At 47.1% G+C, this 22,566-nt stretch overlaps 2 protein-coding genes across 4 annotated transcripts; both read left to right on the plus strand.

Moving 5' to 3' along the window:
- Nucleotides 1–181: 181 nt before the first annotated feature.
- fdps (farnesyl diphosphate synthase (farnesyl pyrophosphate synthetase, dimethylallyltranstransferase, geranyltranstransferase)) lies at nucleotides 182–4,041 on the plus strand. 2 transcript variants are annotated; one of them, XM_058084580.1, is made up of 10 exons: nucleotides 182–431; nucleotides 808–960; nucleotides 1,038–1,178; nucleotides 1,821–1,901; nucleotides 1,975–2,097; nucleotides 2,171–2,259; nucleotides 2,337–2,409; nucleotides 2,582–2,659; nucleotides 2,863–2,997; nucleotides 3,446–4,032. In XM_058084580.1, the coding sequence occupies exons 1-10, from the start codon at nucleotides 429–431 to the stop codon at nucleotides 3,644–3,646; spliced, it is 1,077 nt and encodes a 358-aa protein (XP_057940563.1). In that variant the 5' UTR covers nucleotides 182–428; the 3' UTR covers nucleotides 3,647–4,032. The 2 variants fall into 2 exon arrangements, with proteins under 2 accessions (XP_057940563.1, XP_057940562.1); XM_058084579.1 differs by lacking the exon at nucleotides 182–431 and having other exon boundaries at nucleotides 513–960; nucleotides 3,446–4,041.
- A 1,145-nt stretch (nucleotides 4,042–5,186) lies between these two features.
- rusc1 (RUN and SH3 domain containing 1) lies at nucleotides 5,187–22,213 on the plus strand. Of its 2 annotated transcripts, XM_058083467.1 has the most exons (12): nucleotides 5,187–5,291; nucleotides 6,867–9,969; nucleotides 12,334–13,023; nucleotides 15,375–15,497; nucleotides 15,591–15,667; nucleotides 17,068–17,242; nucleotides 17,323–17,428; nucleotides 17,494–17,540; nucleotides 17,651–18,096; nucleotides 18,170–18,402; nucleotides 18,469–18,636; nucleotides 19,577–22,213. In XM_058083467.1, the coding sequence occupies exons 2-12, from the start codon at nucleotides 6,984–6,986 to the stop codon at nucleotides 19,740–19,742; spliced, it is 5,217 nt and encodes a 1,738-aa protein (XP_057939450.1). In that variant the 5' UTR covers nucleotides 5,187–5,291; nucleotides 6,867–6,983; the 3' UTR covers nucleotides 19,743–22,213. The 2 variants fall into 2 exon arrangements, with proteins under 2 accessions (XP_057939450.1, XP_057939451.1); XM_058083468.1 differs by lacking the exon at nucleotides 12,334–13,023.
- Nucleotides 22,214–22,566: the final 353 nt, after the last annotated feature.

Genomic DNA, 22,566 nt, shown 5'->3' on the forward strand with positions numbered 1-22,566 from the left:
TTGTAGTTGTAGTTTTACTACTTTTTTATCTCAAGTTTTCCTGTTATATCAGTAAAAAATAATAAAGGCTCACCCATTGGTTCACAGTCTCGCCGGGCCACTAGAGTCCCTCCCATTTCGGAATCCTATTGGTCAAACTGCTTGGAAACCCATCCTGGTTCGATACAACTGACCAATGAGAAGACAGAGTGTCAAATCGAGCCTTCTTAATCCTCGCCCATATTCATTTGCACGCAAGGGTTCACGGGAAGCGCAGTCCTGCTCTTTCCTAATAAAACGTCTGCCAACCTCTTTGCGAACTACAATCCTCACATCCTGGTTTTGAGAGACGTTCGCGGTCCTCGGTTTGATTACAAATTGAAAAAATCCGAGAAGAAGCAACTTCGCTGTGGTTCGCTTCACAATTTGAGGGCGAGGACAAAGGGATTATGGTACGTAAAGGTGTCTGACTGAGTTTAAAAACAAGTGAATATGTTCATTTCTGTCTCGCTTTGCTGACAGGCAGTTTAAAGGGAAACAATGTAAGCTAACGTCATTCAACGCTGCTTCAGGACAAGGAGGGTACTTGCTAGCTAGATTACGTTTGTCCGCTTTAGCATTAAAGCTAACTAGGGATTCGCATTCAGGCGATCAAATGTCGAAGGTTTTAGTTTGACATTAAAGATAGTCACTTAAGTGGACGCCTATTCGGGGATGAGGCACCTCCTCCGCTTGCCAGTTCCTAAAATGATCCGCCTTATGTGGCCAACAATGTCCCCGTTTAAGTCCCAACATCAAGCCTCTCCACTGTTGACCTCGTCTTCCCAGGGAGACAGCACTTGGAACGGATCCCACAACAAGAAGCCCCTGCTGTCAGATCCAGGACTCTTTGAATCCCAGTTCGAGGAGTTGGTGCAGGAGCTGACCGAGCAGGACGTCACTGATCCCGTACTGGCGGATGCCCTAAACAGGCTGAAAGAGGCAAGGCTGCGGTAGTTTAACTGCTTTTTAAATTAAATTAAATGTTAAATTAAATTAAATTGCGAGTGTTGTGGTAGGTTTTGCTCTACAATGCTCCTGGAGGCAAGAGGAACCGGGGCCTGTCAGTGATTGGCTCCTTGCGGGAGCTCATCCCACCGACTCGGCTCACACAGGACACCGTGCAGCGCGCCCTGGTGGTCGGCTGGTGTATTGAATTGGTAAGTTGGCTCACTATTATATACATTATAATGTATAAACACTATACAGTATTCTTAATGTAGTGGATGGTTTAGCTAAGCTGGGAATGAAAAGAAAAAAGTCGTGTTTTGGAATACCGTACATCCGCTTTCTGTGCCGTTTAGTACCACCGGAGTCACGGATGAGCCTATCACGGCAGACTTTATGGTGTGGTCACCAGCCAATCACAGAATACACCTGGACAAACAAAACAAAATTGATCAATAAATCATGGATATAATAAATCTTTTAATAACACGAGAGTGTGTGCTACTGTAAATATTTATTAACATCTTTGTTTACGTAACGTCTCTAAGATAACTGCTAGCGTCAGTACATTTTTTTTTTAATTAAAATTCTTGAAAAACACAAAATAGTACAGTCCTGCCATTTTGTGTTATCGACTTTGTTGTCTACTGCCTAATTTTTTTCAGAGCAGACACTGCTGATTGCAGAAAGCACTTTTGGGCACTTTGGGTTGTTTGTGTTTAACTTATAGATTTTATCATTTTCGTCCACGTTTGCGTGTCTGGAGTCAGAAACCACACACTGATGACATCGCTTAACACCTTGCTCAAGTGTTGCTAGAGGCGATCTAACCTCTTTTTTCCACTCGCGAGTAGCTGCAGGCGTTCTTCCTCGTCGCCGACGACATCATGGATGCATCGGTGACCCGCCGAGGACAACCCTGCTGGTACAAGAAGGTAAAGTGGCATTTATTTGGAAAGAGGTGCTTTCACAAAGGTGTCACTCAACGTTGTGTTTGTTATCTTAAAGGACGGTATCGGCTTGGATGCCATCAACGACGCCTTCCTCCTGGAGGGCTCCATTTACAGGCTGCTACGCAGACACTGCAGGACCCAGCCCTACTATCTCCACCTGCTGGAGCTTTTCACTGAGGTACCTTTTGCTTTCATACGAGGACGCCTAGACAAGGCGCACACTGCAGCAGCGCGTCTTCTTCTTCTTGCAGACGTCCTTCCAGACCGAACTCGGTCAAACCCTGGACCTCATGACGGCGCCCCCTGGTCAGATTGACCTGAACAGATTCACCACGGAGAGGCAAGAAATGCCACACGAAGTCCAGCACGATCCTAAAAGTGGATTTGTGGTTTTACTTCGGAGGCTCTGTCTTCCAGGTACAAAGCTATTGTGAAATATAAGACGGCCTTCTACTCCTTTTACCTCCCAGTGGCAGCAGCCATGTACATGGTAAGTGTCGGGGATGATGCATGATGCTTTGGAGCACACGCTAACAACATACATGAGATACAGCAGTCCACAAACCAAGCAATGATGGCGGCCATGTTTTTCTACCAATTTTCCTCAAATGTATGGGCATTGTTGTTGCGTGTGTTCACTTCCTTTCACCGTGTCTTCACAGGCTGGAATCGAGGACGAAGAAGAGCACAAAAATGCCAAACACATTTTACTTGAGATGGGAGAGTTCTTCCAAATCCAGGTGATCACCAATATTCCATAAGCAGAATAAAACGTCTCCTTGTGACATACGTTTGTCCCGTTGTCAAATCCAAAGACGTTCCAAAGTTTAGATTTTGTGTGGGAAATCTTTCCCGCCGCTACTATTTACGTTTATTATTATTATTATTATTATTATTATTATATTATATTGGTTTATCATTAACAACGCTGTTCCTGTTCCAGGATGATTACCTGGACTGCTATGGAGACCCGGCGGTGACCGGAAAGATTGGCACCGACATCCAGGATAACAAGTGCAGTTGGCTGGTCGTCACGGCGATGGAGGTCCTGACCGCTGAGCAGAGAGCAGAGTTGGAGGTGAGTTGGAATGTTGGAACGAGGGTCGCTGTGGGGGTGCTGGAGCCTATCCCAGCTGTCTTCTGGCGAGAGGCGGGGTCCACACTGGACTGGTGGCCAGACAATCACAGGGCACATATAGACAAACAACCATTCACACTCACATTCATACCTATAGACAATTTGTGGCCAATTAACCTAGCATGTTTTTGGAATGTGGGAGGAAACCGGAGTACATGGAGAAAACATGCAAACTCCACATATAGATGGCCGAGGGTGGAATTGAACTCGGGTCTCCTAGCTGTGAGGTCTGCACGCTTACCACTCGACCGCCGGAAACGCAACCAAACGGACAAAAATGAAAATCAGCGATAATCGACTCGCTCAATCCCGGCCATTTTTCCAAAGACAACCCCTTCTGAGGCCGCCTCCCCTTCATCTAAAATCCACACGTCCCCGTTCTCCTCAGGCCTGCTACGGTCGTCACGACGACGCCAGCGTGCGAAAGGTCAAAGCGCTCTACGACGCCTTGCAGATGCCGAGCCTGTACCGCAAATACGAAGACGAGAGCTACCGCCGGCTACAGAAGCTCATCGCCCGTCACGCTCAGAACCTCCCCCACGCCGTGTTCCTCAACTTTGCCAAGAAGATCTACAAGAGGAACAAGTGAGATGGAGGGGGGGTGTCACACATTTTGGGGACAATGTCACATGACCTGGTATTCATTCACATATGATCTGTTTGGATTCCCTGGGAGTTATGGAGTTACACGTCCAGGCAGACCTTCTTTATTCATTCTCTATTTTTTATATCGCTGCTATTATCCTGGCCTGCCTTGGATTGAATGTTTTAATAAATAATACATGACAAGTACGATCTGCCACGTCATATTCTATGGAAGCAGGGACTGAGTGGAGAAACATTATTATTATTCTAGACTAAATGTGGGCAATTTCTGGAGAAATGCAATAAAAGTCTTGTGTGGAGCCGTCAAACATCAAAGAACATCAAAGGAACATCAAAGGTAAATGTTCACTATTCCTAATTGCACATCAACCAAAGCAAAATGAGCATTTAATCCGTATTCATGTCGGGGTTTACGATATGTGGAATCCATGGAAACACTTCCTGAGTCTCCTCTTCTTCACTCGCATTATTGGCGCTCAACGAGTATCACTGCCCCCTGCTGCATGCACCCCGTATTACACCACTGGAGTTGGTACCTCATGATACCACAAAGAATAGTCCCTTATTACATAAGCATCTAAATTATACCAAGAACCAGTGACGTCACACCTATTTTAGGGGGGGGTTCAGGTCTTAAGCTCCCCCTAAATAATTTAATATTTTTTAGATTTTTTTTTTAACAAAAAAAGGGCAAGAATAGGAGTTAAAATAAATATTCGCATTAACTGTCATTAATTTATAATCTACCAGTAGTAGTAATAATCAGAAGAATGATGATAGTAATAATAATAGGCTAATTAATAATATAATTATTATATATAATATTATATAATAATCATTGATTATTGATTATTATATATTATATTTTATATATTATATATATAATATTATATAATAATCATTGATTATTATTATATTTTATATATTATATATATATTATATAATAATCATTATTATATTATCAATTAGCCTATTATTATTATAATAATATTATAATAATATAATAATAGGCTAATAATATAATTATTATATATAATATTATATAATAATCATTGATTATTGATTATTATATATTATATTTTATATATTATATAATAATCATTATTATATTATCAATTAGCCTATTATTATTATTATTACCCATTACTATAATATTATATATTATATAATAATTATTATATTATTAATTAGCCTATTATTATTACTATCATAATTCATATATATATGTATATATATTCTGGTTCTTGTTCGTTATTTTTTATTTTAATTTCATAACTACATTCATTCATGTCCTGTACTTTAAAATGTATTCCCATATATAACTTGTTCCCACACATAAGTTTCCAATAATTTTCCCAAATATGTGAAAGGGGTTATTGAGGCGCCATGACGAGGCAAAGTGTGGCGGTGGTACGGCCCCGTGCGGGGGTCACGTGACGGACGCTCGCCAGACCCAGCGCCGGCCACGTGACCTCCTGTTCGGCTCCTCCTTTTTCGGTTCGTTAAATCTCGGCCGTCGTTCGGAGATGCTCGCGAGATGCTGGTAACGATTGTGTTCCCGTCCGGGAGAGAAGCACCGTGAGGCTCACTGGGACGACGAGATGGACGGAACCTTCCTGCATCTAAACGTGAGTTTGCTGCCATATTATATCATATAATATATCATTTTTAATGTGTTTGTGTTTACACATACCTTGCTGATCGATTCCGTGTGTTTCAGTTCCACCGACTTTCTTATGGCGTTAAATGTCTTCCCATTCTTATGGCTGCCCACCTTTTACTGCCAATATGCTTTATTCTCACCTCATTTGGGAGTAAAACGGCAATAAAAACGGATGGGCCTTCAGACCAGGGCGATGCGGATAGCACCCCTCCTCGTCCTCCTCCCATCTTCTCCTCCCAGTCTCCATCATTGTGGATCGATACGTGCAGACTAAATCCGGTACACGGTTCCAAATGACGTGTCACCATGAATCCGAGGAGGTTGCCGGTGTCGTCGGGGTGAAAGGAAAGGAACGGAAAGGAAAGGACAAGAGCCGAGAAGGAGGCCCCGCCGTGTGATTGATATTCCGGTGACGTGAAGGGCAGGCAGGCGGTGCAGGGATGAGCAATAGCGTTTTCTCATGCAGCCTCCATTCGCTCATTATTTGATGCTCCACTTCAAGCTCGGAGCCTCAAGGCGTGCTTCTTTACGAACACCGTGGAGGGAGGAGGACGGACGGGAGACTGGAACTGGGAAGCATGAACAGATGATGATGATGATGAAGATGATAATGATTGACATTCTTACTCAGATGCGATTTTATTCATAAGGAGGACTGATGAAGACACCATCTTGGGTTCCTGAAGACAGGGATGTCCAAAGTGTGGACCGCAAGGCCCATTTGCGTTTTGTACTGAATATTCCCACGGTATATTCCGGCAATTGAAGTAAACACATCCTGAATGAGAACTGGGAAAAGTGGAAATAGCCAAAAAACGGTACAAAAAAATTTGGTGATGAGATTGCTGTTGTTTGGGGGGGGGGTATGGTATTGCAAGCAAATGGCAAAAAAAACATAAAAAAAAAAATTTGCTAGACGTTCTTCCCAGATTTTGGATCAATATTTGCAATAAAAGAGACTGTTGTAATGATTTAGATGAAGGCGCGTCCAATTGAAGTAAACACATGCTGAATTAGAACTGGGAAAAGTGGAAATAGACAAAAAAACGGTACAAAAAAATCTGCAAAAAACAGAAAAATTTTTTTTTTTTCCTGTTTTTTTTTTTAATATTTTTTGAAATATTTGACATTTTTTTTCTCATACTAATGTGACTTTATTCTAATAATATTCATATCATTATAACGTATACCCTATGAAATGTTCCTAAAATTTATCCTTTTTTTTCATTTTGCTACTTTTTTGCCATTAATATTTGAAGTTTATGCAATTTTCCTTTGAATATTATGATAATATTACAATATATTAATATTTTGGTGGTAAAGTTATTGCTCTTTTTCTCATTTTTTAAATGTTCTTGTTTAATCATGTCTACAGTGTATGACAAAATTGGTAAGATGCTGTGAAGTTGTGCAAATTAGAAGCACAATAATTAACATTTAATTCATTATCATAAATGATAATATCGTTGATATCGTTATCATGACCGTTAAGGCAGATTTTTGCGTCAGGAGTCACCAGGTTTCTCTTTTGTTGTTTCAGATTCTCGGCAGCCACATCAACATGTGATCATCACACCGCATCGTCATTGGAATCAGTTTCTATAGCAACCAAAATATCAGAATTTGATCTTTTTCAAAAAGCCCCCCCATCGCCACAATGCAGTCGTCCAGCTGCTCCGCTCAGCCCGCCAAGCCCCGCCGCTTCGATGTCAGCAGGCGGCCCGCCACCTTGGCCGGGCCGAGGTCTCGCGGCGTTCAGAAGGAGGATAAAAACATGAACACCATCACTTCGGCGTCGCCTCGACGCGTGACGAGAGGTCCCGTGGCCCCCCCCAGGACCAGGCCGGCGGTGCAGCCTCGGGCGCCGCTAAGCCAAAGTCGTTTTGGTCCTCAAAAAGCGAGCGCCGCCGCCGCCTCCAAATCGACTAAACCCAAACCCAAAAGCGTCCGTGCCAACGCGGCAACCAAAATGGCATCTTCTCTCCCGCCGCCGCCCGCCGCTCTCCCTCTGGACCCCAACTGCAACGAGCCCAGCCTCCCGTGTCTGTGCTGCGACGGGCGCTCGCCGCAGGACAGCAACAGCATGTTCAACCATAACCACAACAACAACAACACCGTTTCTCTCAGGCGTCAACTGCAGCTTCCTCCGCCGCCTCCGGCCGTCGTGCCGCTGAGACCAGACGGGACGGGTGCCAAGGAGCCGCCCACTCAAGTGGAGGCCCCCGTCGTGGAGCCTGTGCCGCAACTCGACGCAAAAGCAGACGATGATAAGAAAGACGTCAAATCGGAGGAAGACGACGACGAGAGCAGCAGTGGTGACATCGATATCGACGACGAGGACGATGGCGATGGCGATCGCGATGACGACGACGACGATGACACTCTCGTTCCCTCGTGCTGCGACTGCCCGCCGTCCCTCCTGGAGTTCTCGCTCTCCTCTTCTACCTCGTCGTCCTCCACTTCCATCAGCTCCTGCTCTGATCTGGAATCAGACTGCGCTGATGCGTACGCCGCCCAAAAGCCATCCGTCAAGGATTCTTCTCCTGAAAGTCAACCGCCTGCACGGTCGCTCCCCGCTTTGCCTCTCGGCCGGGGCCGCTTCGCCGCCAAGTCCCACACCCCCATTTCATCCCCAGATGAGGGCTACCCCTCCGCCCTGGACACCCCGTCTCCAGACTATTTGGGCGTCAGAGGCGATGCTGAAGCAACAAAGCTGGGTTTGCTTGACTTCCTGGAGTCGGTCGGCGAGTTCGGGAAAATGGAACGCTTCAGTCAGGTGATCCAAGTGGCCCGCTGGGATTTGGAAGGGGAGCAGAATTGGGACGTCTTAAGGGATCGCTTGGATCACCTGGATCGCTTGGAGAAGGTCAACAGGGAAGTAAAACTCTTCTACATCGCCAGACTCCACGAGAAGGGCTTTGATCTTGGAGATCTGGAAGAACGGGATCTCTCGGACGTCATGGATGAAATGGGAAACATCGACATCGGATGGAAGTTGTATAAAACCCGAGGGGGGTTCATGGGAGATTCTCAGGAGTTCTCCGACGCAGGGGTGGACCTCAACGCTCCGTCGGACTGCGATGACCCGCTCGCTCCGGACTCCCTTACGCCGTCCCCCGCTGAGCCACCGCCACGACCGCCCAAGCCCCCGGCGCGTCACGCCAGCGTCAACTCCGACCTCCACACCTACATCAATATCAGCCGGGAGACCACCTCCATGGCCCTGACCACGCCCCCCACCTTGTCCACCTTCTCTCCCAACTCCTCCTCGCCCACGTTCTCCACCTTCCGCGCCGAGAAACCTTTGCCTCTGTCGCCACCTTCCATCCCGCCCCTCCCCGTGTCGAAACCCGTCCCGTACCTTACACTTTACACCGCTTCCTCTCCCTCCGTCCCCACCCCGACTCCGCCCATCCCCCCGCCTCGAAGGCGACACCTCGCCAGGAAGGAGGCGCAGCGCCTCGCCGCCCTCCAAGTGGAACAGGAAAAGACCCCGTTGTCCTTACCGCCTCCGACTACACGGCCGCCTCCTTTGCCTCCTCCGCCGGTCATCTCTTCTTCTCTCCCTCCGCCGAGTGTCCCTCCTCCTGCCCTGCCTCCTCCGCCTTCCTTCCATGCTCTGGACGTGGAGATCCGGAAGCTTCTAATGCTTGCGGGGTTGACTCAGGCGGAGCTCCTCAAGCTGAGCCCGGAGCTCGGCGACTGCGTCGGGACTTTGGAGGACGTTGACGGAGAAGCGGTGGAGTTCAGACTAACCGAGGAGGATGGATGGAGCGCCAAAAGCAAACCGATGAGGGACCCGGAGGCGGTTTTTCCAGAGGAAGTGAAGACAGAAGCCCAGAGAACCACCTCGTTCTCTGAGATGGCGAGAAGAAGGAAGAAGAACGCCAATCTGACGTCAGACGCCTACTACAGCACCAGCTTCAGCACCACGTACGACGCCAAGTCGAGTAACGTCGAGTCCTGCCGCTACGCGGGCAAGGCGCTCCATTCGCCTGCCCCTCCCCCTCCTCCTCGCCCCCTGCCCCCAATTCCCCCGAGTGTGCCACCCCTCAAAGTCAGCACCCTAAAAGCTAACTCCGCTCAACCCGAACGCTTTGATTGGCTCATAGCGTTCACCCCCGACGGGGACGCCCCGCCTCAGACCCCCGAAATGAGAAAAGCTCATAAAGAAACGGCAAAGAAGACCCCCCCGCCACCAAAGGTCACCAGCTTCAAAGAGCTCCGCCACCGCGGCAAGAGTGGCGCCCCCGCGACCAGGGTCATCATGGAACCGGACCCGGATCCCACGGTCATCACCCCCGACCCGGACATACTGTACAACCTGAAGTGGAGACGGGAGAAGGAGGGCAGCGGGGGCAGCCAGTGGGAGTACACCTCCCAAGCTCAGGCCCTGTTCATGCAGCCGCCCCCGGCGCTCACCTCCATGGCGGCGCTGAAGGAGATGCTCCAGAGGGCAGACCAGGAGAGCGGGAAAAGAAGCGACAAGATGGGGTGCTCGGTCAGCGACAGCAGCCTCTGGACGATGAGCAGGGAGTGGGAGCGTCAGGACGCGACGCGGGAGAAGGAACGGCGGGAAGACGATGAGGCGGAGGTGCGAGGACAAGCCGACGGAGGGAGGACCCTTGACTCGAGAACGGCTGGTGAGAAGACTTTTTTTTTTTTTCAAGGTTATGTAGACCGCCTGCACTCGGAATATACAACAATAAGCTAGCTTGAGGGGTTTGGAAATTTTAAAATTCCAAGGAATTTTTGTTAATTTAGTGATAATAAGCCAAAGGACATTATAATTAAAATTAACTAACTTACAAGACGGCGGCACGGTGGTCTAGGGGTTACCGCGCAGACCTCACAGCTAGGAGACCAGGGTTCGGTCCCCGCCCTCGGCCATCTCTCTCCCCGTGCATGCGTGGGTTTTCTCCGGGTACTCCGGTTTCCTCCCACATTCCAAAAACATGCTAGGTTAATTAGCGACTCCAAATTGTCCATAGGTATGAATGTGAGTGTGAATGGTTGTTTGTCTATATGTGCCCTGTGATTGGCTGGCGACCAGTCTAGGGTGTACCCCGCCTTACGCCCGAAGACAGCTGGGATAGGCTCCAGCACCCCCCGCGACCCTCGTGAGGAAAAAGCGGTAGAAAATGAATGAATGAATGAAGTTAGCTTGAGGGGTTTTGAAATTTTAAAATTCCAAGGAATTTTTGTTAATTTAGTGATAATAAGCCAAAGGACATTATAATTTTAATTAACTAACTTACAAGACTAGACCTAAAAAACAAGTTATAAGCGAAATTAGTGGTCATAAGGTTGTCTGCAAGAGTCAACAACACTTTTTGTACGTTAATAATCATAATTATGTCAACGACCCCTCAGACTGGCACTGACGGAGCATCTTTAGGATGCACTAATAATACCAAAATGCAGTATATTTGCAATTCAAAGTGGAAAAAAACAACATATATGTAGGTGTAAAGTCATTTATGGACACAATGCAGTAGAAAAACAAGAGTGACAAGATGGAGGATGAGCATGAGTCACAAAGAGGTATGCTTCATGTTTGTCAAACGATAATATTCCGAATTTAAAGTGATGACTGGATGACTAAAAGTCATGTGAGGAGAAGGATGGGCATTTTATCAGCCGGTTTTCCAGGTCTCTGAGTATCAGAGTGTGATGTCATCACTGCCTTATTTAATTATTCATTGGCTCTCTCGTTAAAGTCCTCTGAGCTCCTTGTCTCCTCGTGTCTCCAACTCACAAAGTATAATCTGTCATATCTGAATTGCTTTAGCCATTTTAAAACCCATCACTTTGGGGAGGTCTGGACTGTGTATTTTTCCTCCTCCTGTCTACCCTGCCTCTCCTCTCCCCGGGGTGGCTCACATATAGCTCAGATCAGGTTACTTATCTCATGCGGCGCTGAGAAAACAATGCTTCAATCCACATGTCTTCCTACCATATTAAACAATACATTCTTAACAATTACAACCTTACTAATTGCAGTAGCATTTATCAAACGTGTAACAAAGCAACGAGTTGATGTGTGTGTACACCTTTAAGAACAGTAGGGGCGGGACTTAAAACAGACCTCCAATCACCAGCAACACGTGTCTAACAGACGCAGGTTGTACTGTATTGTTGAGCTTCCAGCTATTTCACGTCTTTCTACAATGTTAAACAATTTTGTCTTAACAATTATTGCTTTTGCGTCCATAAATACTGCGGAATTCGTGCTAAAAGTCTAATAAACGTCAGACTCAAAGGAATATAAATCAAAGCCCCAAGCTAAGCTTGCGTTGTGCGTACGTCTTTAAGAGTCGTAGGGGCGGGGCTTAAAAGCTTCCAATCACAAGCAACGAGTAAGAAAAACAGGAAGAGTTTTCTGTTTTTAACTGTTCACCTCAGTCGGAACGATTTATCGATAAACGTGAAGCGTATTTTCTTGCTTTTCATATCACAAATAATTGTGTTAAGAATTGTGGCGCCGTTCAGTTATGTCCTGGAGTAACGCGTACTTTTATTTTGCCGAAATACGTAAGAAAACTTCTCCATATGACTGATGACCGATGACTCGGCGTGTGTCGTGCTAGTGTCGAGGAGGAGTCAAAATACATGTAAACAAATGGAGGAGACGGTAATGAGATGATTCACGGTGACTGCGTAAAAGAAGTACAAAGGTAGATTTTTTGTGCTTGACAGAAAAATCTGCAACGTCACTGTTGATTGACAGTTGGACTACTGCAACTGTGTCCTTTTCTTTGAAATCCTTTTCATTAATCATTTACTTCCATACAATATCAATGTGCTGTAGCTGTTTACTAGTATACGGTGTATTGTTTTAATGTGTGTGTCTTTGCTGTGCTGAACTCAATTTTTTTTTTCCTCAACAGACACTAACATTCTCTGCATTTCTCTCTCCTTCCCATTTATTTACCGCATTTCTTACTTGTCACGTATCCAATCCCATTCTCCATTGTTTGTGCCCTCCTGCCGCCTCCAATGAGCAGTTTCCTCCCCGCCACTGTCCCTTACCCAGCCCCCCCAGCCCTACTTCCTGCATAACGCTCCTGTTTCCTGTCACCCTGGTCACGTCCTTATAAATTCCCGGCCGCACGCCCATTTAGGCAGAGAGTCTTTAGACCTTGAGTGGGCTCAAGCTGAGGCCGATTCTGTGTTCCGTTATGATTTAGACCCTGACAAGCGTGGGAACGCCACAAAACAAACTTTCAGTGATTACAGAATAAATGAATCTCAGTCTAATGTGGACTCCCTCCGCCGCGGTGATCAGCCCAGCATCGCCGTCACGAATGCCGCACCAGGCTGCACCACGCCGTATAAGAACATAGATGTCATGATGACTTATCCACGCAATCCAAAGAAACCAACAGACCACAGCGCGAACCAGACCAGGACCTTCAAAGAGCTCCCCCCCCTGCCCACCTACTACCTGCACCGCTCCAAGAACTGCCCGCTGCATGGGGGCTCCCCTCCTCGCCTCTCCCCAGTAGGAGCCCTCTCTCCTCCTCAGCGTTCAGGGGCGGGCTCCGAACTCAGCTCGCCGCTTTTCCCCCGCTCGTACACACTGCCCGCCCTGGCCGCTCCCCCTTACTGCCCTAACCTTTACCCTCCTGTACCCGCCCTTGCCCCCCCTTTGCCCCCAAAACTCTACCAGGCGTCACGGCAGCCTCGCGTGGCCAGTAAGATCTCTCTTTCTCTTCTCGTCTCGCTTTGTCTGTCGTTCTCTGTTCCTGGATTGTTTTCATGTTCTGACACTTTGTGTGAATAACCCGAACGCATCTCGTCTCTAATGTCCTTTTTGAAGCTGCAAAATAGTGTCCCTATAGAGTCCCTTATGTCCCTTCTCCGTCCATCCGTCTGTCTTTGTCTAAGTGTTGGACAGGAGACGTGGTTGCTGCATCCTCTGCTGCACAAACACACAAAAAGACAAGCCAAGTAGAATCTGGGCCATTAAAACCCCCCCAGCGTCTTCCTCCTTTGAGTGTGACAGGACCGAAAATGAAATTGGTCCGTTCCAGGGTCAAACTGTCGGCCTCATAAAAGCATTATTAACAGTTTTAATTGACAATAGGTTCACCAATGGATGAGAAATGGTAAAATTAAATAAAACTAAAGTCAAGTAAGGGCGGCACGGTGGTCTAGGGGTTAGCGCACAGACCTCACAGCTAGGAGACCAGTGGTTCAATTCCACCCTCGGCCATCTCTGTGTGGAGTTTGCATGTTCTCCCCGTGCATGCGTGGGTTTTCTCCGGGTACTCCGGTTTCCTCCCACATTCCAAAAACATGCTAGGTTAATTAGCGACTCCAAATTGTCCATAGGTATGAATGTGAGTGTGAATGGTTGTTTGTCTATGTGTGCCCTGTGATTGGCTGGCCACCAGTCCAGGGTGCAGTACCCCCTGAGGAAAAGCGGTAGAAAATGAATGAATGAATGAAGAAGAATGTCGCTGTAGTTTGGTTTTTGTAGTTTTTTTCAGAAGCTGGAATGGGTGCGTCCCATTATGTGCGTTCTTAGCTGCCTCTTTTTCATCTGTTTTATCTGTTTTTTTATCTTGAGAACGTGCATAAAAGAGGAAGACGTGCATTCATGTTTCACATAAGGACTGTGGATGATGGGCAAAATTCCAAAAATAGACTACAGGACGGGCGGCACGGCGGTCGAGTGGTTAGCGCGCAGACCTCACAGCTAGGAGACCAGTGGTTCAATTCCACCCTCGGGCATCTCTGTGTGGAGTTTGCATGTTCTCCCCGTGCATGCGTGGGTTTTCTCCGGGTACTCCGGTTTCCTCCCACATTCCAAAAACATGCTAGGTTAATTAGCCACTCCAAATTGTCCATAGGTATGAATGTGAGTGTGAATGGTTGTTTGTCTATATGTGCCCTGTGATTGGCTGGCCACCAGTCCAGGGTGCAGTACCCCCTGAGGAAAAGCGGTAGAAAATGAATGAATGAATGAAGAAGAATGTCGCTGTAGTTTGGTTTTTGTAGTTTTTTTCAGAAGCTGGAATGGGTGCGTCCCATTATGTGCGTTCTTAGCTGCCTCTTTTTCATCTGTTTTATCTGTTTTTTTTATCTTGAGAACGTGCATAAAAGAGGAAGACGTGCATTCATGTTTCACATAAGGACTGTGGATGATGGGCAAAATTCCAAAAATAGACTACAGGACGGGCGGCACGGCGGTTGAGTGGTTAGCGCGCAGACCTCACAGCAAGGAGACCGGGGTTCAATTCCACCCTCGGGCATCTCTGTGTGGAGTTTGCATGTTCTCCCCGTGCATGCGTGGGTTTTCTCCGGGTACTCCGGTTTCCTCCCACATTCCAAAAACATGCTAGGTTAATTGGCGACTCCAAATTGTCCATAGGTATGAATGTGAGTGTGAATGGTTGTTTGTCTATGTGTGCCCTGTGATTGGCTGGCGACCAGTCCAGGGTGTACCCCGCCTTACGCCCGAAGACAGCTGGGATAGGCTCCGGCACCCCCCGCGACCCTCGTGAGGAAAAAGCGGTAGAAAATGAATGAATGAATAAAGTCAAGTAAAACTACTCACCCTTACTGTTAATGTGGTGTAGCTTACTTAAAGGCAGGGGTGTCCAAAGTGCAGCCCGGGGGCCATTTACGACCTGTTTTTTTTGGCTACACATAACATTTAATACGATTTAGCATAGGGTTAAATAAAAGAATAATAAAAGACATGACTTGTGTACTAAGTCAGTCACTTTTTTTAAGTAAACAGGCTCAGTGCTGATATGGAGTATGAATCTAGTGGACACTTTAGATGTGGACTCAAAGAATAGAAGAAGACGGCATATAAAGCGCTAATAATCACAGGATGTGCTCAGTCCCAGTTAGTCATCCGTCGTACCATCTGCTTCCTCCTGCCTTTCCTCCACGTCATCGCTTATGGCTCTCCAATACTAACACTTTTAGTTAGAATGCTTCTTTTGCGCTTGTTGAATTTATGTTTGGATTCCTCTAAGTCATTCCTATTTTTTTTTGTTATTTTTTTTATTTGTACTGCTGCCACTTCCAGCTGTCCGCAGTGTGTCGTTCGGCGGAGCCGCGCAGCGAGGCGAGGCATCCTGGATGGGTGAAGATGTGCCGCATCCGATGAGAGGTCTCGGCCTGTCCTCGCTGCACCTGCTGGAAAAGAGAGGTACGGGGGAGGGGGGGGGACGGACGGTTCTGTGTTAGCGTGTAGTGTCCCGTACGGCTCTTTATTGACCGCCCACTGCTGTTCCTCCTCCAGCTCTCGTCAGTGCGGTCAGCGTGGCAGTGGAGGCCGTCTTGGCTCAGTTTAGTTCTTCTCGGACGGTGGTTCAGAAGGTCAGTCCCTGCTTTGGCTTTGCTCTACATCTTTTGAAAGTATAATCTATCTTTTGATAGTATTTTGATAGTATATTTGAGAGTATAAGTCACTTCTTATGACTTTTTATGTTTCTTACTTGTTATTTCATTTGTACGTATTAGAAAATGTCTGTTTAAGTCAGCCATTGAGGGGCGTCTACATAACGGGGGTCCACTGTATCAATGCTCCTACATCAGGGGTGTTCAAAGTGCGGCCCGCAGCGCATTCTAAAAAGGTGATTTAGCAAGAAAAACAGCCAAAATCGTCAGCAATTTTGGAAAATGTTATGGGAAAAAATACCAAAAATAAGATTTTATTTTATTTTTATTTTTTATTTTACATTCATTCATTCATTTTCTACCGCTTTTTCCTCACGAGGGTCGCGGGGGTGCTGGAGCCTATCCCAGCTGTCTTGAGCTGGCGAGAGGCGGGGTACACCCTGGACTGGTCGCCAGCCAATCACAGGGCACATATAGACAAACAACCATTCACACTCACATTCATACCTACGGACAATTTGGAGTCGCTAATTAACCTAGCATGTTTTTTTGGAATGTGGGAGGAAACCGGAGTACCCGGAGAAAACCCACGCATGCACGGGGAGAACATGCAAACTCCACACAGAGATGGCCGAGGGTGTGAATTGAACCCTGGTCTCCTAGCTGTGAGGTCTGTGCGCTAACCACTAGACCGCCGTGCCGCCCTTTTTATTTTACAATAAAGTCAAAATATTGAGACAAAAAGTGGGTCTCTAACAAGGAAAAAGTCATAATTTTACAAGTGTCATTTGTGGAAAAATAATTTAAAGTACTATTATGAAAAACAAAAGTTGTCATTTTTGTAAAATGTGGAAAAAGTTATGTTGAAAAAATCAGTAATTTTACAATATTTTAGAAAAAAAAATTGTAATCTGAGGAGAAAGTCATAATTTTACAAAAGTAACATCATATTACGCCTAAAAATAAAATTTTAATTGTATAAAGTTGATATATTAAAGACATTTTTTAAAAGTCATAATATGAGAAATCAACCGATGGAGAAATTAGGTTGCGGAAAAGGTTATTTTAGGAGACCTCTGACTTTTCCGGGTAAGAATCCCAGACACGGAACCATACCACGTAGCTTGAGTGCAAAAAGAGAAGTCTTTTAATGACCAAGAAAGGCAAGAAAAAATGCTCAACATCAACAAACTGAGATAGACGGTGCAAAACAGGGTAAGAAAAGATAAAGAGGCACTGTAGGTAACTATGGCAACGGAAAAAATTGTGGTGTCACGAGGCGCTAGGAGGACCGGTGACAAACATATAGAATACTGGACTACAAATACCAACCGAATAAGACCCCCGTCATCCATCCTGGTCTTCCTTCGGTCTTTCAGGCCTTATCGGGAGACAGCACCGTAAATCCATCGCTGGGTCGTCTGGTGCTGCAGTGCCTCTGCCCCGCCCTGCACAGCCTGCTGACGGACGGCCTCAAGCCCCACCAGAGCGACCTGATCGCCGGCAGAAGGCCGACTTCGGCCTGGAGCCTGGTGCAGGCTTCAACCCGGCCTGGTAGGGAAAGTTCTAGTCTCTCCTCTTTTCTTTTTGCGTATGTTTTTTCACCCGTTTTTTTTTCACCACTCATCATCCAGGACCTAAAACCCAAACCTTGTTCAACCTCCAAGCTCGAGTCGGAGAGCTGCCTCAGCTGAAGCAGAACAAACACCGCTTCAATGCTTTCCTGCTCGGATTACTCAAGTAAGTCGTCGGCAGCCATTTTTATGGAATTGTTTATCTATAAATCCACTTTTGTGTTTTTGCAGTTCAAAGCAGCTCGACTTCTGGGTGTCTCACGTTCAGTCTTGCCGTGGTAAGTTCACGTTAACGCTCGCAGTAGTTGTTTTGACAAAGAAAAACTGCAGTACCGCTTCACAAAGTACTGTCTTGTGAGTACCATGACTGTGCCGTGTTGACGCCCAGACGTCCTGGACGCCTACTACCGCCCGACCGCCTTCATGCGTCTGTCGCTGACCGCCTGCCAGCCTCTGTTCGACGAACTGCTCCTCGTGCTGCAGCCGCTCGGCCTGCTGACCTTCAACCTGGACCTGCTCTTCCAGCACCACCACCTGGACCCCCACGGCCCCGCTCCGAAGGGGCGCGGTCAGGACGCAGGGGCGAAGTCGTCGCGGCCTGGGACAAGAGGCGCCCCGTATACGGAGAGCCTGTCGGAGGTGGACTTTGTAGACCATCAGGTACCTTCAGCGGCTACTCCGAGCAGTGGAGGGTCCGTGGAGTCCATTGAAGGCAAAACTCCCCCCACTCTGAGCCACACCAGCCCCCAGCTGATGTGGGTCCAGGAGAAAAGGATCGGTGAACTCCCGCCTCCGAATCTTGAAGAGGAGAGTCTCGCTCAGCAGGCCGGACAGGTACTGACTTCCTGTTTTTGGACCCCGCCCCCAGTACTTGCTGACACACATTGCCTTCATATATGATTGACAGGTGATCCAGCAGGGTTGGGGGGCCGTGATGCGCTGGGGGGGTCGACTGAGCCAGAACCTAGCCGAGCTGAACCCGTCGGCCGGGAGCACCGTTCCGCCGGATCACCGAGACCAGTCGGGCGGCGACTTTGCCCCCGTCGGCTTTGTCACTCAGGTTCCCTGGGGTCTGGGCCGCCTCTTCGGCGCCGCCCCCAAAAGCCCCAACAGTCCAGTGGGTCACGCGTCATCGAGCAGGTGAGCTCCACGCCGCAGACCTCAATCCGGGGGCCGAAGTGACGGCCCTCACGTGTCTGCATCCAGGCGGCCATCTCAGTGGCTGGCCCCCGGGGTCACGGCGCTGACCCGAATGGTGAGCAGCGCTCCGGCCCCGATGTTGAGGAAGACGCCGGAGCCGCGGGAGCAGAGCCAGACCTCGTCGGAGGGAGCGCCTGACACGCCGGAGATGACGGACAGACCCAAATCTCACAGGTACTTTTACAAAAACTACTCTTTTTGGGATTTGGATTATTTTTGGAATAATCCACAATCCTGACGTAAACACAGTTAGCATGCGGGAGCTAACGATGCACATCATGGGACACACCTATTTCCACGGTTTACGTTCATGCTGTGACCGTGCAGTAACAGGTAGTACTTGTAGTACTTACAGTATTATGGGATTAAAATATTACTGGGGTCTCATAGATAGGAACTACCTGTCTATTTCTTTGTGAGAGCCGCCATTTTGGATAAATGGGTATCCCGGATGAGGATGAGTGAGCGTGAGACATCGGAGTCGGGACCGGCGTGACCCGGCGGTGTAAATGTGGACCTCGCCAAGGCCGACATTGCTCCGAGAGCTTGCATCACAACCGACGTAGAATCGCTAGCGCTAACGAATCCTGCAGCGGTACCCGCTTTTTATCCAGACGCCCCAGACCAGCTGGACCGTGGAGCAAGTCGCCATGACATGATTCTGACAGGTGGAGCGCATGATTGGCGACCCGCGGCATTGTTTTGGAGCAGGCCCGTTACCTCTCGGCGGAGGCGCTGTGTCACTACGCCAGAAAAATAGTGCTTCTTGTTAGATGCTACGATAACAAGAGGCTGCAGCTTGGCTTGTACACAGGTCACTTATGCTAGTAGGACTTAGCTGGCGTTGTTGTCGAAATAAGTGTGGCCCGTTACGTGCATCGTTAGCGCCCACATGCTAGCTGATTTTCTAGCTGATTTTAATTCTACAACATTGAAAATAATGAACAAAAACAAGCTAAAGGATGACGATAAAGCCCCTCATTGATTTTTTTACGCCGCCACAAATCGGAAGCCTTCCTTCCTCACTTCCTGCCATAAAATGTGTAACGATGTCATCGCCCGCCTTTCCTCGGCTCACACTGCACACGCCTCCTCCTTGGCTGTCGGCCCCCAGGTCGGTGCGAACGCTGTGCGACCACGCCGGCACGGGCTCGGAGCTCAGCTTCTGCAGGGGGGAGGAGCTGGTAGTCTTGGGGGGCGTCGACCAAGACTGGATCCGCTGTCGTCAGGGAGACAGAGAGGGCCTGGTGCCCATTGGCTACACGTCGCTCATCATGTGACGCCGAAAACGGCCGGACGCCATGAATTAAAGATGAAAAACAGGAATACACAAGCGGGAGTAAATACTCCTGGGAAAATACTGAGAGGTTCCGATGAGGTTCCAGTACTCCGAAAGGGACATTTCACCTCTGTTGGGGTCGAATAACCTGGTGACATTTCCCTTTAAGTGCACTTCCTGCGTTGTTCACCTTCCTCAGCAGCAGCGGGGGTGGGCGATGCGGCACATTTGGTATCCATCCCGTACCAAGCTAATCCGTACGGAGACTTTATTTGTCTTTTATGACTTTTCATTGGTCGGCAAAATCATATTTTTAGCAACAAAATAAGTCAACAAATCGGCTAATCCAAATTTATCAATACCTTGACTTTGTCAACATGACATCAATAATATTACGTGGAATAATATTTGTGAAAACCTGAAAAATCTTCACTCGTATCGATCCGATACCGATCGATATCGTATGGATATTTGGATGGATGCCGCCCCACCCCCGCTCCCCTGGTCTCCAGGGTGTCCAAGCAGGGAGCGCATTGCGAGTACTGTCCCCTGAGCTCCTGTTACATACGTGATCATTTAGTGGACTGTAGCCGTGTGTGCATCCGTGTGCGATATTGACCTCTCACCTCTCTCATCGCCTTCGCCCTTTGACATTTGACTCATGTATTTGACTGTATAAATACTATACATACATATATATACATACATAGAAATATATATATATAATATATATAAAAAATGAGATTGGTCTGGTCGCGGAACACCACGCCGACGATATTCGATAGTCGACGTTTTGCGTGGCGGTCGTGCGAGTCAAGGTGTACGTGTTTGCGATATCCGATATCTTCCTCCCCCGCGTGCTTCTGTGTTGCTGTGCTGCCGTTGTCTTGAAACAGCGTCCGAACACGTTGGCGTTTGTCCTCAAATAGCGCTGGGGTGGGCAAACTGCGGCCCGGGGGCCACATGCGGCCCGCCAAGCGTTTGAATCCGGCCCGCCAGTATTATTCCTTTTAACATACAAGCTGGCAACTTGACTTGCAAGTCGGTTGTCTTATTCAGTAATTTTTTTTTTAAATGTAAAATTCAATTTGGCAAATTGTTGATGTTTGATGTTTAAAGTGCTCCTGAAAAAAAGGGAATTGAGAACATATAACTGATAGTATGACACTTAAAATAAAATTCAAATGTGGACTGTTAGAATTATAAGCGTAAAATAGTATGTGTGAAATATATATTTTGGCCCCCCCGGACAATTTTGTTAACTCAACACGGCCCACGAATCAAAAAGTTTGCCCACCCCTGATCTCGAGTATCTTGAGCGCGTAGCATCGTCTCCTCCGAGACATGCTAATCTCGACTTCTCTGTTTTGCTGCCACGTTATAAATAAAAACTTAGTCAGCCGTGTTCTATCATTCTCATAATATTATGACTTTTTTTTTATTTTTTTCGGAAATTTCGGACAAGAGTAAAGTCATAAATTTACGATTTTATTCTTGGAAATGTGCAGCTTTTCTTTCACATAGCTGTCTCAGGTAATGCCTGCAACATCGTTATGGGATTTTTCTCGTAAATTTCCGACTTTATTCTCGTAAATGTACGGCTTTATTTTCTTAATATTACAAGTTTTTTTCTGGTGAATTTAATTTGTGGCAGTCGCGCGTTCAGACTCGTTCCCGCTAATCAACAAACTCGGTCACACCAATAAAACGATAAATACCGCTATTTGAAGGATAACTGCCGGCTTCCGACTGGTAAAACACCCGGGCTGACACAGCCGGTCTTTGAATGCAGCACATGACGATCATGAAAAGAATAATAATACACTTGCACCGTTTGCATCCACCCTTTGACCTCTTAACCCCGCCCTCTTCATGGCTGTACTTAACGCCGACGGTTATGGCAGTGATACGCTACGTCCATACGCCGGACTCTTGCTGGCTTTTCCCTCCGCGTCCGTCCGACACCACGGCTGCCGAGCTGGAGATGAATGTTTCTTCTTTTTTTTTTTACTGATCAAATCAGCTATCAGGGATGTTTGTGTGTGGCGTAGCATTACTGTCACTATGGCAACAGTAGCATACACGACGTTAGACCGGTGCTCGCCACTGACGACTCACGTGGTTGCCATCGAGGAAACAATCCATGCACGCTTTTTCATTGATTGGATGTACTATTTATTTGCTTTTACTCTGGGGGTGTGTTCATGTGTCAGGGGAAGCACATCCTGGACTTTCACTGTGTGTGTGTGTGTGTGTGTGTGTGTGTGTGTGTGACAGTGGGAGTGTAGTAGTCAGTATAGCTTCCTCCTTCCCTCCTCCTCCTCTTCCTCCTCCTCCTCTCTGGTGTCATGTAGCCCGTAGACATGCCCCGTGTCCTGTTAGGATAGTTGCATAATAGCATCGAGCCACCGTCCACTTCCTGCATGTGCTTGTTTGTAAATACACCAAATAAAAGCATCAGTATGAACCAAAGCTGTTAGTACTCTCATTTTTTATGGCTGCTGTGTCCATTCAATGATTATGTTGGATGCATTAGGGCCACACTGGGGGGAAATAAATATTCAGATTTTCAGGATAAAGTAGACAGAACTTTGTGTTACAGGCATTTTTTTTCTGGGAGAAAAAAAGCTGTACATTTACAAAAAGGCATAATTTTACAAGAATAAAATCATAAATTAACACAAAAAATGTTGTAATATTACGAGACTTAGGAGAAAAAAAAGTTGTATAAAAAGTGTAACAAAAATATTTTATTTTGAAAAGCCTCGCTTCAGATGTCTGAGTAAAACGGAAGTTTGCCACCCGGACATAAAATAATGTAATAT

This window comes from Doryrhamphus excisus, chromosome 10, assembly GCF_030265055.1.
Source record: "Doryrhamphus excisus isolate RoL2022-K1 chromosome 10, RoL_Dexc_1.0, whole genome shotgun sequence".
NCBI lineage: Eukaryota > Metazoa > Chordata > Actinopteri > Syngnathiformes > Syngnathidae > Doryrhamphus > Doryrhamphus excisus.